The sequence below is a fragment of the Teleopsis dalmanni genome, chromosome 2 (genome assembly GCF_002237135.1).
Source record: "Teleopsis dalmanni isolate 2A chromosome 2, ASM223713v2, whole genome shotgun sequence".
In the NCBI taxonomy this organism is placed as follows: domain Eukaryota; kingdom Metazoa; phylum Arthropoda; class Insecta; order Diptera; family Diopsidae; genus Teleopsis; species Teleopsis dalmanni.
This window is the reverse complement of record NC_051847.1, coordinates 155,227,746-155,242,296: the sequence shown is the minus strand read 5'-3', so window position 1 is coordinate 155,242,296 and position 14,551 is coordinate 155,227,746. Positions and strand designations below refer to the sequence as shown.

Genomic DNA, 14,551 nt, shown 5'->3' with positions numbered 1-14,551 from the left:
TATGAACCGATTTTTCAACTATATTCTACAGACATCATCAGGGTACTATTGAATGACTATAAATTTAAAATATAGTCGAAATATCGGTTCAAATAAAATCTTGCAAAAACAAAAAAATTTTAAAAAATTTAATATTTAACTATTGACCAATTAATTCGTTAACAAAAAAATTATTACTAAAAAATATTTGATCTTTAAAACAATATAATGAAAATATTAAATAATAAAACCCAGTTTCTATAAAAGTTTCTTATTCATATTTACAGAAACCCTTAAAAACACAAATAATACTAAAAATAGTAAATTTAAAAGCATTGTAATTAAAATGATTATAGTTAAATTTAAATTATATAGCTGTGGTTTACGCGTTTTTTCTAATTAATGACACAGTAATTAAAATGAAAAACTCTTGATTTTAATAACGCGAATTAAGTTCGAGCTCAATATGTTTGTTGACAGGCGAGTCCCACAATGTAAATTTGACAGGGTTTAAATCCTGACACTTTCAGTACAAAAATTACATACGGGCACTCAAACTAATAGATGTTTTTAAAGAGAGCTGGCGATATCCAAAGCAGTTGTATGATCAATCCAAGATTTTATTTGATTAAAAAATGAATAGCTTTTGGGATTTTCAAATTTCCATTCTCTTACTCACTGTTGTTTTAATAAATATAATAATATTTATTATTTAGTTACCAAACGATTTTTAGATAGTGTTATTACAGACTAATTGGACAAATTTTTTATTGTTGCCAAAAAATAAAAATTGAGATAAAGAAACTACAATCTTTTTTTACATTAACTGTTATTTCTTTGATATTTCGACTTTAGTCTAAAGCCCCCATCAGGGTATTATATAATATTATTATTATTATGTCTGTGTATCTCTCAATATCTTTATTTTATTTTCTTCTATTTAAAGTTCCAAATACAATTGACATTATAACATGCCATCCGTCACTCTTATTAAGAATATTATAACACCTTCCCTTTTGAGATTGAATCTAAAATGCTATAGTTCTAGGGTCAATATCTTTATTTTATTTTCTTCTATTTGAAGTTCCAAATACAATTGACATTATAACATGCCATCCATCATTCTTATTAACAGGGTTGCAAACACCTTCCCTTTTGAGATGGAATCTAAAATGCTATAGTTCTAGGTTCTAAATCATCAATAGGATTTCGGGTACATTTCTCAGGTTGTTGTGGCGCAATCATGGATACTTCTTTATATATTTTTGAGTAAAACACAAAAATTCGCCACCTCGCCGCCACTTTCATCTGTCATTCTTATTCACAGGTTTACTAACAATTATTTATTATAAATATAATAAGAATAAAAGAAATAAGTATTATATTTATTTTCAATTGCAAAATTAAGAATGGTGATTCAATATTTTAAAATATATTACCATAACATGTGTATATCTGAATGATTTATGTTACATACCATATTGTATTAATATATTAATAATACGTTTGCTCTATTGTTCATGATATTCATATATATTCATATCGTATATATGTCCTCTATGAATGCCTCATTTGCAATACACTTAAATCAAAATAAAAAGAATAAAAGGAAGAAAGGAGAATGTTATTAGAATAATAGTAGTGGCAGACGGCTGTGCAACATATGTGGCGAAGGAAAAAAATTAGGAGTGAGTTGAGTGCGTTTACGTTACGCCTATCATTTCAGTACAATGTTAGGTAGAAACTGCATTTGAAGAGAAATTCTATGCAATAAGTGTTACATTCATTAAGTGAATGGAAAAAAAAAACTCAATACAATAACGACTGCACGTAATTAATTAAACCAAACAGTTTGGCTGTATTTACAATATACATTCGTACGAGAAGTAAACATAATCAATCTACTCGTGCAACACGGTAAACGACATAAAACAATATTTGCCCTTGTGCTATTTGATGTCAATGGATATGATGGCATTATATGGGCTGAGGACGCTACTGGAAACGTCAATGTACTTACTGTACTCGCACCAACAACCACAAAAACATATGTGCACAAAACAATTAAATGAACCAAAAGATGCGGGAAGTAGCTCAGAATGACAAAAACAATCTATAATGCGGCGGCCGCTATACGAGTGTGTAGACATGTGTTTATAAATAAGTTTGAATGATTCTTTTAAATTTTTGTATTTCAAATTGCTGTGCTGAATTGAAATACACGAAACAATAACAAACGAATGTTTTAAATTGAGTGAGAATGATCGGACGGGCGGCACGCCATGACGGCAATGAACGGTCCCTGCTCTACAGTGAAATTTCGCGCTGTACAGACAGAACTGTGCACAGTGTACAGTGTACAGTTCTGTTTTGAGTGAACTGTTGCTGGTACTGTAGAGGCCTCTGTTATTGTATCGGAGGCAGAAAAGATGCGTTCAATGTGCCTATGATTTATCCGCAATGGAAAACAGCATCAGCATCAGAATCAGAATTCCCGCACGGGAGTATAAACAATCTAAATTAAAACAGTTTGAAATATGCGCTGCTCAAATTAGGAACGCAACCGAACGTTGACGCGGAAAAATGCTTTCATTTTTTACAATATTACGTTGAGAATAATATTTGCACAAAACCAAAAAAAAAAATTAACTGTTCTATATAATTAAAAAAAAAAAACAAAATTCGGTGAAAATTTTCAGTAATTCAGAAAATGAGTATTGGGAAAATGCTGAAGATAAACGCGAGCATACGACATTTGCGCAATACGACATAGAAATTCTTATACGAAAATTGAGGTACAGAATGCGATCAGCTCGCAAGTGAAATTATTTTCTAAAGAAATGTATACAGAATTAAATGTGAAAATATCTTAGAAAAATCTGCTAAAGTGTATGTAAAATAAAATCTTAGAAAAGTGTACCAATCAAGTGAATATAGTCATAGTAAATACAGAAAATTATTACAAAATTAACTACAAGGTGTGCGTCGATATGAAGAGAATTTTTATATAACGCATTTGAATAGAAAAAGATATATACAAAATCGAAGGTACGAGTAAGATTTACTGCTGTCACAATTGTTCTGGAAGTACATACGAGTATGCGTAAAGAATATATATAGATATATATATAATAATTATTTATTTAATGAAAACAGTGCATAATAAATCAGTACATGTTTTATTTAAGTAACCGGAAATGTGTGAGACGTTTTAATTAATGTCAAAAATGCTTAAATGAAACTTGAAAGCAACTTTCTACTTCAGCAAAGCAACTGTGCTCTTACAAATTCGTAAATTAAGCCTACTTTTTATATACAAAAGATAACAAAAACAAAAAAAAATATTTAAGTGAAAAAATTATATTTAAAAATCTACATGAAATCAGCACAGATTTAAATTTGAAAGAAATTGCAGAGGAAAGGTTCAGTTACTAAATAAACAAAGAATTTGATTGTTAAATGTACTTCAAGACTTCGCTATATTTTCCTCTCAAGTGCTGATATATAATTGTACGTACTCATTGATGCAGTACTCATTTTTATATACTTATATACAACACGTCTATACATTGAGAATATCAACATTATAATTTTCCGAAACTCATAAATAAAAGTGAAAATCGCTATAACAAACAAACAAAAAATAAATAAAAAAAAAACACAAAAAAATTATAAAAATAATAATAATTTTGAATGAACCGTGAAAAAATTTTAGAGCAAAAATTTGCTTTTAACTTGCAACGAGCCCCGAAAACAAAGCCACAAAATGTACGTGCAAAATTCATTAAACAATTGAATTGATTTATACATTATAAGCTATTATTAATAATATTTCCAAACAGGTATCGATATAAACAAATTGCAAACAGCAAAAATCGCACACACTTTGTTTATAAACGTGTTAAAATATGAACAATTTTCATTTCATGGAAAATTAAATTTAATTCATGTTTACTTTTTAAACAAAAAATTTATTTTGACCTTGCAAATATAAGCGCTACGAGTATTTACGGTACATTTACCGGAAGTACTAGATAAAGATAGAAATAGAGAACGTCATTTAGCATTGTACATACTAACCAAATAAGAACCAATCATCATCATTCTACTGATGATCATCATCATTCTAGTGATCATCATCATAAGTAAAATGAACTTTATTAAGAACTACAATATTTTTAAAATTAATTCTTTAATAATAAATAATTATTTTAATTAATATGAAATAAGTCATTTAATTTCATTTAACTTTGTTATATTTTATAACATTTTAATAATATGTTATATCATTTTGTTTAATTTACTATTATTTTATTGAATTTTAATTTATTTAATTTTATTTTATTTTTTTATTTTATTTTATTTTATTTTATTTTATTTTATTTTATTTTATTTAATTTTATTTTATTTTGCTTAATTTAATTTTATTGTACTATATTTAATTTTATTTAATTGTATTGCATTTAATTTAATTTAATTTTATTTTATAATATTTTATAGTATTGAATTGTATTGTATTGTATTTAAATTTATTTTATTTCATTTTTTTGTATTGTATTGTATTGTATTTTATTTTAATTTATTTTATTTTATTTTATTTTATTTTATTTTATTTTATTTTGTTTTATTGTATTATATATAATTGATTTATTTTATTTCATTGTATTTAATTTAATTTTATTTAGTTTCATTGTATTGTATTTAATTTTATAGTAATTTATTTTATTTAATTTTATTCTATTTTATTGTTATTATTTTATTTTAAAGTATTGTACTGTATTTTATTTTATTTTATTTAATTTTATGGTACTTTATTTTATATTTTATTTTATTTTGCTGTATTGTATAATATTTTGTATTAGTATATTGTATTGTATTGTATTTTATTTTATTTAATTTTATTCCATTTTTTTTATTTTATTTTATTTTATTTTATTTTATTTTATTTTATTTTATTTTATTTTAAATTATTTTATTTTATTTTATTTATTATTTTATTTATTTTATTTTATTTTATTTTATTTATTTATTTTTATTTATTTATTTTATTTTATTTTATTTTATTTATTTTATTTTATTTTATTTTATTTTATTTTATTTTATTTTATTTTATTTTATTTTATTTTATTTTATTATATTTTTTTTCATTGTATTTAATTTTATTTTTTTTTATTTCAGCTTATTCCATTTTTTTGTTATTTTTAATTTTATTTCTATTTTATTTTGTATAATTAAACTTAACAATTATTTGAATTTAATACGTTAATTTAATTAACTGAGTTGTTTTTAATAAATCTGTAAGGACTTCTAAGGAAGGAATCTAATTATATTTATATATAGTCAGGCTTTCATATACTCCAATAAGAATAATAACTATCTCATAAAATAAGCACACCTCTATTTTAATATATTTTTGTACCCTATACACAAAAAAGTGTACGAAGAAAAAATTAAGTTGTCAAGATTGTTGTTAGCATTGAAAGTTACATTACTTTATAGAATGTTGTAGACTCCATAAAGTATATAAAATTTGTTCTAGATTAGCTTGACCAACTTAGTTCATTTCACCCTGTCCGTTCGTCTATTTCATCTCAAATGACTTTCTCAGTTTTTGAGTTATTGGAATAAAACTGTGTAGACATATTTTTCGGGACGGAATCCAATAATTTATCTGATTAGCTAAAATCAGACCTTTCTGTGCTATAGTTAGCAAATAAACTGAACCATCGTTTTTCGTGAAAATATATAAATAAAATTTATTACAGAATTTAATAGTATTCATATGAGAGAATATTTAAAATTTAAATTGTATCGATTTCGATTTAAATATAGGAGTCATATAAATTTCCCCAATGAGCACAGGTTCTTGTCACAAATTCTTTTTTATTTTCTAATAACTTGCAACTTTATAAAACTAATTATCAAACTAATTTGTTTGATTTGTCAACCACTATTTATTATAGCTGCTATGTAAACTGAACAATCAGATATGAGTTATAAGCATTTTTTAGAAGAATATTCAAATAAAATATCATACAGGATGTGCTTACATTCATTTAAGAGTCAAAATTGTATTCTTTACGGTTTAGTCTTATAAATAGATGTAATATAAACTGCCGATTTAGATAAAGAGTTTTGTTAGGAATATCTCTTTTTGGTACGTATTCTAAAAATAAAACTTGAACATAATTTGAAAATGTGATTTGTGTAATAAAATATATCAAAATATATTTATTGCTTGTTCCTGTGATCTGATATGAATCTGATCCTGTGATTTAGAATCACATTTTTCTTATAAAAAAAGAATATGTATATATGTAATATATATATATAAAATAAATTATCAAATAATTGCAACTTAAATGTAAATTTAAAATTCTAGGTAAAGGGTGTCCACGCTTCTGCAGAGCCAAAGTTTCACCTTTACTTGTTTTCATATAGGGTTTTCCATTTTGTGCTTCCGAAAGTAATTTTTGATGGTTTGTTGTTACGTGGTTAGGCAAGTGGTTGTAAACAGCTCAGTCATAAATAACAGTAGTTCCTTTTAATAAAATATCAAAAGTTTGAGAATTATCCGACTTAACACAAAATTTTGCGCTATTTGTTAAAGAATTTACTAGTATTCATATGAGAGAATATATAAAATTTTTTTCATATCGATTCCGATTTAAGAGTCATACAAAGAAACTAAGCAAAAAATAAACTAGTAATAACAAGTTTAACGATTTTAAAGCCAATTTCCATGACTAGAACAATTAATTACATTTTTAGATATTGTGACTTGTGGTATTGCGACATTCTTCATATATCTTTCATATCTACACTTTCAATTTTATGTAAAAAAAATTGGTAATCATATGGGTAGGATGTTCCGGATTGATGCATAGTGTTAGAACATCGCAGTTCTCAAGGAATTGTAGGCCTACCAAATGTCACATCATACAATGATTTTATGTGAATACAGTAAATAGTCTTTTAACAGTTACTTGTACACATTTACTATATCAGATGGAAAATTTTGACTTTTAACGTTATCCACTAAGTTGAATATTAGCGTCATCGCCGATGAAATTTTGCAGCGAAAAATTTCCACGACTTATGTAGTAAGTTTTATTAATAGTAACATTTTTTGCAATTATTAGCAGTTCAATTTTGTAAAATAATAAATGAATAAATGTCAAGCTAAATACATCCTGTCTTATATTGCAAATCATATCACATACCTCACAAAATTAATCCTTTCGAAATATGGTAGCATCATAAAATGGTTCTATTAGAGTTTTTAGAAATCTAAATTTCAGAGAAGTGTCCGCTGTTAAAATAAACGCAAAATTTCAGATTATAATTCCTTCGATGGTAAATAAATCTTAAGTGCACAGTTTTTATAAAATTTGCTCTGAGGTACTATAATTTGAATAAAGTTTCGACTGTGTAATGATCTCATTATTTATTGTAAAAGTACCCGTTTTAACTTAGAATATAAAACAATCAATTATGTCAAATGCGTTCAAATGGGATTACTTTATATTGCATGGTATATATAATATCTATAAGATACACCTAACAGTTATACATTTTACATATACTATATATAAATCACAGAATATGTTTGGTTATGCTTATTTTAAGGATTTATAAGCTATTATAGTTACGAGTACAAAAAATACACAAGTAGTAATGCATTCATAAATTCTTTATTCATCACTCAGTATGTTTGTAATTTATTCTCTAACTACACGGATATAACTTCACACACAGTCTTTCCAATAAAGTCCAATGAAAGGAAACCTAAAAACAATAAAACACATTTATTGGCAAAAATTCACTAAATGTCAGTACCAATTATGTGATAATTGATAAATATGATCCACTTTTAAAATAATATGGGATATCGAACTGGTTTCCTTTCATATGTTATCGTTAATGCATTATCGTGCAATAAAAATCAACTGACCTACAATCTAAGTTATACAGCGATTGTCTTTAAATAAAAGTAGAAAGAAACGTTTTTGGCTTCAGTCTAACGTTTTGTTTATAGATCATAGTGGAAACATCATGTCCATCATCACTTATAATAGCTGAATATAGCGAACTATATATAGTGAAAATAGTGAACTCATTTGATTGTAAATATTCCTTTGTGATGATGAACTCTCCAGTTTGTTTGTTCGTATATCAGTCCGACAAAGTAATGTCATTCTCGTTAGGTACCGAGTGTCCATTGTTAAGTGATAATAGATAAAGCTTAAAAATATTATCAAGATTACTATCGTTTTCAAAATTGTTACCCTAAAGAAATAGTGTTTAATAATTACTTTAAAATCTCATCATCTTATTTCTATCAAAATTGTTCTAATTAGTTAAGAAGCTACCAAAGAAATTTCTGTTGATATGATAATCTACGTCGTAACTTTTCAATATTACGAAATAATGAACAATTCAAAATTTTATTATAATGAATTTAATACTGTCCTTTTAAAAAACTGTGATTAGTCTTAGTAATTATCGGTATGAAACATTTCACAATAAGCATTTTAAGACCCTTTTTATTATTTTTGAAGCAAAAAAAAAATGTTTCCCGATATGTTTAAACCCAATAAAACATACCTACATTGTTTACGCTTTCGCAAATAATGTCATAATAAGTTTCAATGGGGAATGGATAGTATTATAATAAAAGAGTGTTTAGTATAAAAGTTATGACTGATGATAGAACACTTTTGTTACTTAGATCTGTCGTTTTTATATTAAAAAGAAGTTCGGTTTGAATCAAAGCCACAGATTAAATGTTGCAACGATTGACGAAACAAAATTGTGTTCAATTTTGTCAGATGCGACTTCATGCAGTAACTCAGACGAACAGGTCTACCCATGTTGATATATAATTTGAAAACTTCGACAAGTCTGAATCTGTGGGTATGTCCACAGTAAAACTTTTGACATTAACATAACCTCCGAAGTAATCTAAAAAAGTGTCATTTTTCCGTGTCGACAGACTGATCGATATTACATTTTCTATAACTACTCCCTAATAAATCTACTTTTTAGATTATAGAACAAAGGAAATCGGAGTGCTTTAACTATTTAACTCTTTCGAAAACTTATGTGACTGTTCAGTATATTGACTATTGAGAGATTGTTACATATATCAATTTTTTCAACAATTTTTTTCTTTCTATAGAACTCTTCTCATCTCTGTACGACCTTACAGGACATATACATCCATCAGATTTAGATTTTTTTTTAAATTTATTTTGTTTTCCTAATATAATTTTATATCAAAATTCCTCATTATGTTACAAAAAACAAAAACAAGTTTTTAAAACAATGTTAATTTCACTTAAAATTAATAAGTCTGCCTCATGGTTCACTCAAGAACAAAAAAGTAAGTAATTAAAGCAATTTTTATTCTCATTGCTCTGTATTCAGTATTAAGAGTGTATTTTACTGTGTATGTTTATATCTAACTAGTCTTACTGTCTTTCAGCAGATTTCAACCCATCAATTTTAATAAACGTAAGCAGTATTTTATAAATCCAAGTACATTTAATAAGGTTCCTGCTTTGTTATTAATCACACCCTATTTTTATTTCTTGTCTAAAAACTTCGATTTTAAGATTTTCATTGGAACTGGTAAAAATTAAGAACGTACGTCAAAATTTGAATTAAAAGTGCATATTTTACGTTTGAAGACATTAATTAACTATATTAAAAATTTATATTAAAAATTTGCTAAAATATTAGGTTCTTAAAATCAAATACCATATATGCATGGTATATAATGTATATATGTATATATAAATATAATATATAATATATGATATATATATAATATATATTATATATGATATATATACATAATACGTATATAATATATGATATATAATACATATAATATACAACTTTCAGAATGTATGTACATGTTTAATACTTCCTAATAAAAATTTTCAAAAATCTCTTGAATTACAAACTCATCGAAAGTATAGAGAATCCGTGTTACGAGTAAATCGCACTTTTAATATTAAATTTGCTATGGTATTTTAGTAATTAAATTATATATATTCATGTAAATATTTATTGCACATTGTTATATAAACATTTTAATGAATTTGTACACATTATACAAACATAAGAAAATATTAAAAATTATTAAAGCAAAAATATTCTCTCTTCTATTTCAGATCAGTACTACGAAATGTCAGAATATGTGGGAACTGTACCAAAATTTCACTCTCTAATACACTGAGCTACACTAATGGAATACTCAACTCAAACGAAGATACATTTTTCAGTATTTATTGTCACCAAATAAATTTTACTTGCGTAAACTCTTGCAGAGCACATAAATCAATCAAAAATGTAGAAAAAATTAATGACATACACAAATGAATGGTCCAGAAAATCCTAATTAAAACATATAAATTCATTCATTTCCGTTTGTAAGGTGATCAACTTTGCAATAAACGATCGAACATCAAAGATCTCACAATATAATATCAAGGAAACTTAGGCAAGAACAGATAAGTACATAAAAAAACACATGTTGCTGCTGCTCTTATATATTTCAAATACAAATCCACAACAACTTTTATATACAATAAATTAAAAAGGAATAGAAGTTTCAAATTAAAAGACCTAAAGTGGATTTCCGGTGAATCAAATCACACAACAAAAATCTAAGCCAAATCGTACGACGAAACCATACACTGAACACATGTGTCAACGTGTACACTGTACCCCTTACGAACAAACATAAACTCTTATAAATTACCACACAGCATAGATACATACAAAAGATACTTCTCATAGTTTAAAAATATATACTGCGACCGATATATACTTGCCGCGTGGCACGCTAAAAATGGCTGGAACACTCGAGCAGTCTGCTGCAAGCAATAACAGCAGTAATAGTGATAGTGCACATCACTGGAAGAGATGCAAGCATTTAAGCAACGGTTGCATTGCAGATAACAGGAACAGCTACAGTCAGAAACCACAACCGCACAACATAAATTACAAAAATAAACTACTGGAAAGTGAAAGCGTTGGTGCAAGCTCCTCTGTGACCGTAACACACGTCACACTGAAAATGTTGCTGATCTGCGCGCTCTTATTTTGCTTGCTGCACGCACCCACGAATGCATTGGCTCGTAAGCCCACATCACAAGAACTGGGCGACGATGAGTTTAACATGGATCTACGAAAACGCAATACACAAGCAGCAAACAGCACGGAGTATGTAGAACAGGAGAAACCGACAGAATACCCGCCGCGTTTCAAGAATCCAAAAGTATTAAGCAATATATTGGTGAAGCCGTCTGGTAGTTTCATACAACTGAACTGTGCAGCAGTAGGAGTTCCGGAACCGAACATAACGTGGACACGTAATAAAACTATAAGCCTACGCTCATTTCAAGGTCGTATCAAGCGAAATAAGTGGTCAATCATTATAGAGGATCTGGTGCCTGACGACTCTGCTGAATATAGCTGCAAAGTGTGTAATTCCTTAGGTTGTATAGAGCATATCACGAAACTAATTATAAATGATCGTGTCAATCATAAGCCCATAGTATTGACTGCTCCAGCAAACTTGACAATTCTCTTGAATGGCAGTGGACAAATGGAATGCAACTATTTATCCGACTTACACAGCAAGAAGGCATGGACATTTACACCATGCAATAGTTCTGCTGGTTGCTCTGTGAATCGTACATTTATTAAAGAAGATGTCGATATATTGGAATTTAAAAATGTGACAATGGAAGATGAAGGTTGGTATACTTGTCTTGGCATAAATAGCCTGGGTCAGACCCAAAGTAGCGCATATCTGCGCGTGGTAAATGGTTCGCAATTGGAACCTAATGTTACAATGGTCTCCAAAATTTTACGTGGAAGTGCCGTTTGGATAATTATTGGTTTTACAATATTGCTAGCAGCACTTCTAGCGATATTTGTATTTTATGTAAATCGCAAATCGAAACATGAGAAACTCCTCAAACAACGCATAGAAACCGTACATCAATGGACAAAAAAAGTTATCATTTATAAACCTTCTAGTGGGGACTCTAGCAGTTCGATGGACACAATGATAATGCCTGTTGTTAAAATTGAGAAGCAACGCACCACGGTATTACAAAGCTCCAACGCTGAACCAGCACCATTCAATGAATATGAATTTCCGTTGGACTCTAACTGGGAGCTACCAAGATCACAACTTGTATTGGGCGATACACTCGGTGAAGGCGCTTTTGGACGTGTAGTAATGGCCGAAGTAAATAATTCAATTGTCGCCGTTAAAATGGTGAAAGAAGGACACACAGACGACGATATTGCAAGCTTGGTACGTGAAATGGAAGTCATGAAAATAATCGGAAAGCATATCAACATTATTAATTTGCTGGGTTGCTGCAGCCAAAACGGACCACTGTATGTTATCGTTGAATTTGCACCGCATGGTAATCTCAAGGATTTTCTTTACAAAAATCGTCCTGCTTCTATGAAAGAATTTGCAGATCAACAGAATTCACCAAAGCATTACCTTACTGAAAAACATTTAATATCATTTGCTTTCCAAATAGCACGTGGAATGGAGTATCTGGCTTCTCGGCGTTGCATACACCGTGACTTAGCAGCGCGTAATGTGCTCGTCAGCGATGATTATGTTATGAAAATTGCAGATTTCGGTTTGGCACGCGACATACAGGTTACAGATTACTACCGAAAAAATACTAACGGCCGTCTCCCAATTAAGTGGATGGCGCCAGAGTCGTTGCACGATAAATTTTATGATTCCCAGAGTGATGTCTGGTCTTATGGCATACTGTTGTGGGAAATAATGACTTTTGGCGCGCAACCATACCCAACGATTATGTCAGCAGAAGAAATCTATAACTATCTGATGTCTGGTCAACGTATGGAAAAACCTCCTAAATGCTCGTTAAATATTTATATGCTGATGAGGCAATGCTGGCATTTCGATGCTTCTGCACGCCCTACTTTCTCCGAAATTGTTGAAAATTTGGACAAGTTATTACTAGCGAACGAGGATTACTTAGACGTTGCTATAGCCAACTTAGAGACACCACCTTCTTCGGGTGATGAGGGATCAGATGTGGAATCAACTCGTTATCATTATAAATAGACGAAGCAAAAAAAAAGTGGATAAATAAATTGGCATATTTGCACTGCGGGAAAAGGTGAAAAACTAAAAGTGTATAGTTGTGTAATTTTCAAAGACGCAATTTAAATTGTGATGGATTTGAGTGTGGTGGAAAATTAAAAATTATGTGATCACCGTATTTGCACTATGGTGAATACAAAAAAGAAGTTAAAATTAAAGTATAGAGTGCTTCTACCATTGAGGAATTGTAAATAATTTTTTATAAGCTTAATAATAATAATTATTTTAATAGAAACTTTAAGGTGTTTTAGCAAATAACTGCAATTTAAAAATAATTGCAAAGAAAAAGTATTTTTAAAGTCTGTTAAATGTCTCTTGTCATTATAATTTACCAAAAAAATGTACCAAAAATTAACTGTATTTTTAAACAATCTTACAGGCTTAACTTCATGATATTACAAATTTTAGTTTTAAGATAGTAAGTTAAGTAAAAAATTAATTAAGTCACAAATTAAAATTAGTCAATCGAAAAAAAATTAATACTTAAGAACTTCACATATATATAATCTATGTAACGAGTATTGCAATTCTTCATGTCATTTATAAAGACGTGATTTATTATTTTATTTGATTTATTAATAGCGTAATTAATAACTTTTGTTGATGCAGAATTTTGTAAAGTTTTACTTTTTAAGAATTTTATTCATTTATATCCTTTCGAATATATTAAAACGTTATTAACTATTTATGTGTTAGTAAGTGCCTTAAAATGAAAATAAATGTGCAGATATATACATATATATTTATTATATATATAAAAAATAAATGTTTCGTATTTTATAAACCATAAATTTTTGTTTATTTTTATTATACTATACTTCTTACTACGTTTAAGGTAGATAAGCTTAAGTGGATCGCCGGTATAACCGAACCTAACCTACTATATTTCGTGTGTAGCTAGAAAATGACAGAATCTTTCAAACTATTTATAGATTAAAATATTTGCAGGTTGGTGTTTAGAGCAACTTAAAACAGAAGAACTATGGAATTTATTACAGGTCCAATTGCTTTATCAAAACTTTCGCAAATAGAATGAAAAGCATCCTTACGAAACATATTTTCACCCACAAAAATTACAGTTCGGAAGTGTAAGTGGATCAAATTCTTTTAAATGAAAATGGCATTGCAATTAAAGTTAATAGAAACAGAAACAGGATTACTAATTTTTTGAAAGACGAAATTTATAATTTCAACGTTGACAATATGTGGTTTACTAGCACATAGGTTGACCTACCTAAAAATTAGAACCTTTTACTAAGTAACATAACTTTAAGTCCACATATTCTACAATCCGATATTAAAAGTCTCACGGTTTTATTGCAAAATCGTTTTAAATTTAATACTAATACAGTTTAAAGACTTATTTGAAAATTCGCTTTCGCTTTTTAGCAC

The 14,551-nt window shown here is 28.0% G+C and overlaps 1 protein-coding gene across 2 annotated transcripts; it reads left to right on the top strand.

Annotated features, from left to right (window-relative positions):
* The first annotated feature begins 2,359 nt into the window (after positions 1–2,359).
* LOC119683067 (fibroblast growth factor receptor homolog 1-like) lies at positions 2,360–13,494 on the top strand. 2 transcript variants are annotated; one of them, XM_038096670.1, is made up of 2 exons: positions 2,360–3,076; positions 10,161–13,494. In XM_038096670.1, the coding sequence occupies exon 2, from the start codon at positions 10,841–10,843 to the stop codon at positions 13,118–13,120; it is 2,280 nt and encodes a 759-aa protein (XP_037952598.1). In that variant the 5' UTR covers positions 2,360–3,076; positions 10,161–10,840; the 3' UTR covers positions 13,121–13,494. The 2 variants fall into 2 exon arrangements, with proteins under 2 accessions (XP_037952598.1, XP_037952597.1); XM_038096669.1 differs by lacking the exon at positions 2,360–3,076 and adding an exon at positions 3,650–3,747.
* Positions 13,495–14,551: the final 1,057 nt, after the last annotated feature.

Bases quoted from the DNA above. Each gene is read 5' to 3' on its own strand.
- LOC119683067 (XM_038096670.1), top strand. From the start codon at position 10,841: ATGGCTGGAACACTCGAGCAGTCTGCTGCAAGCAATAACAGCAGTAAT.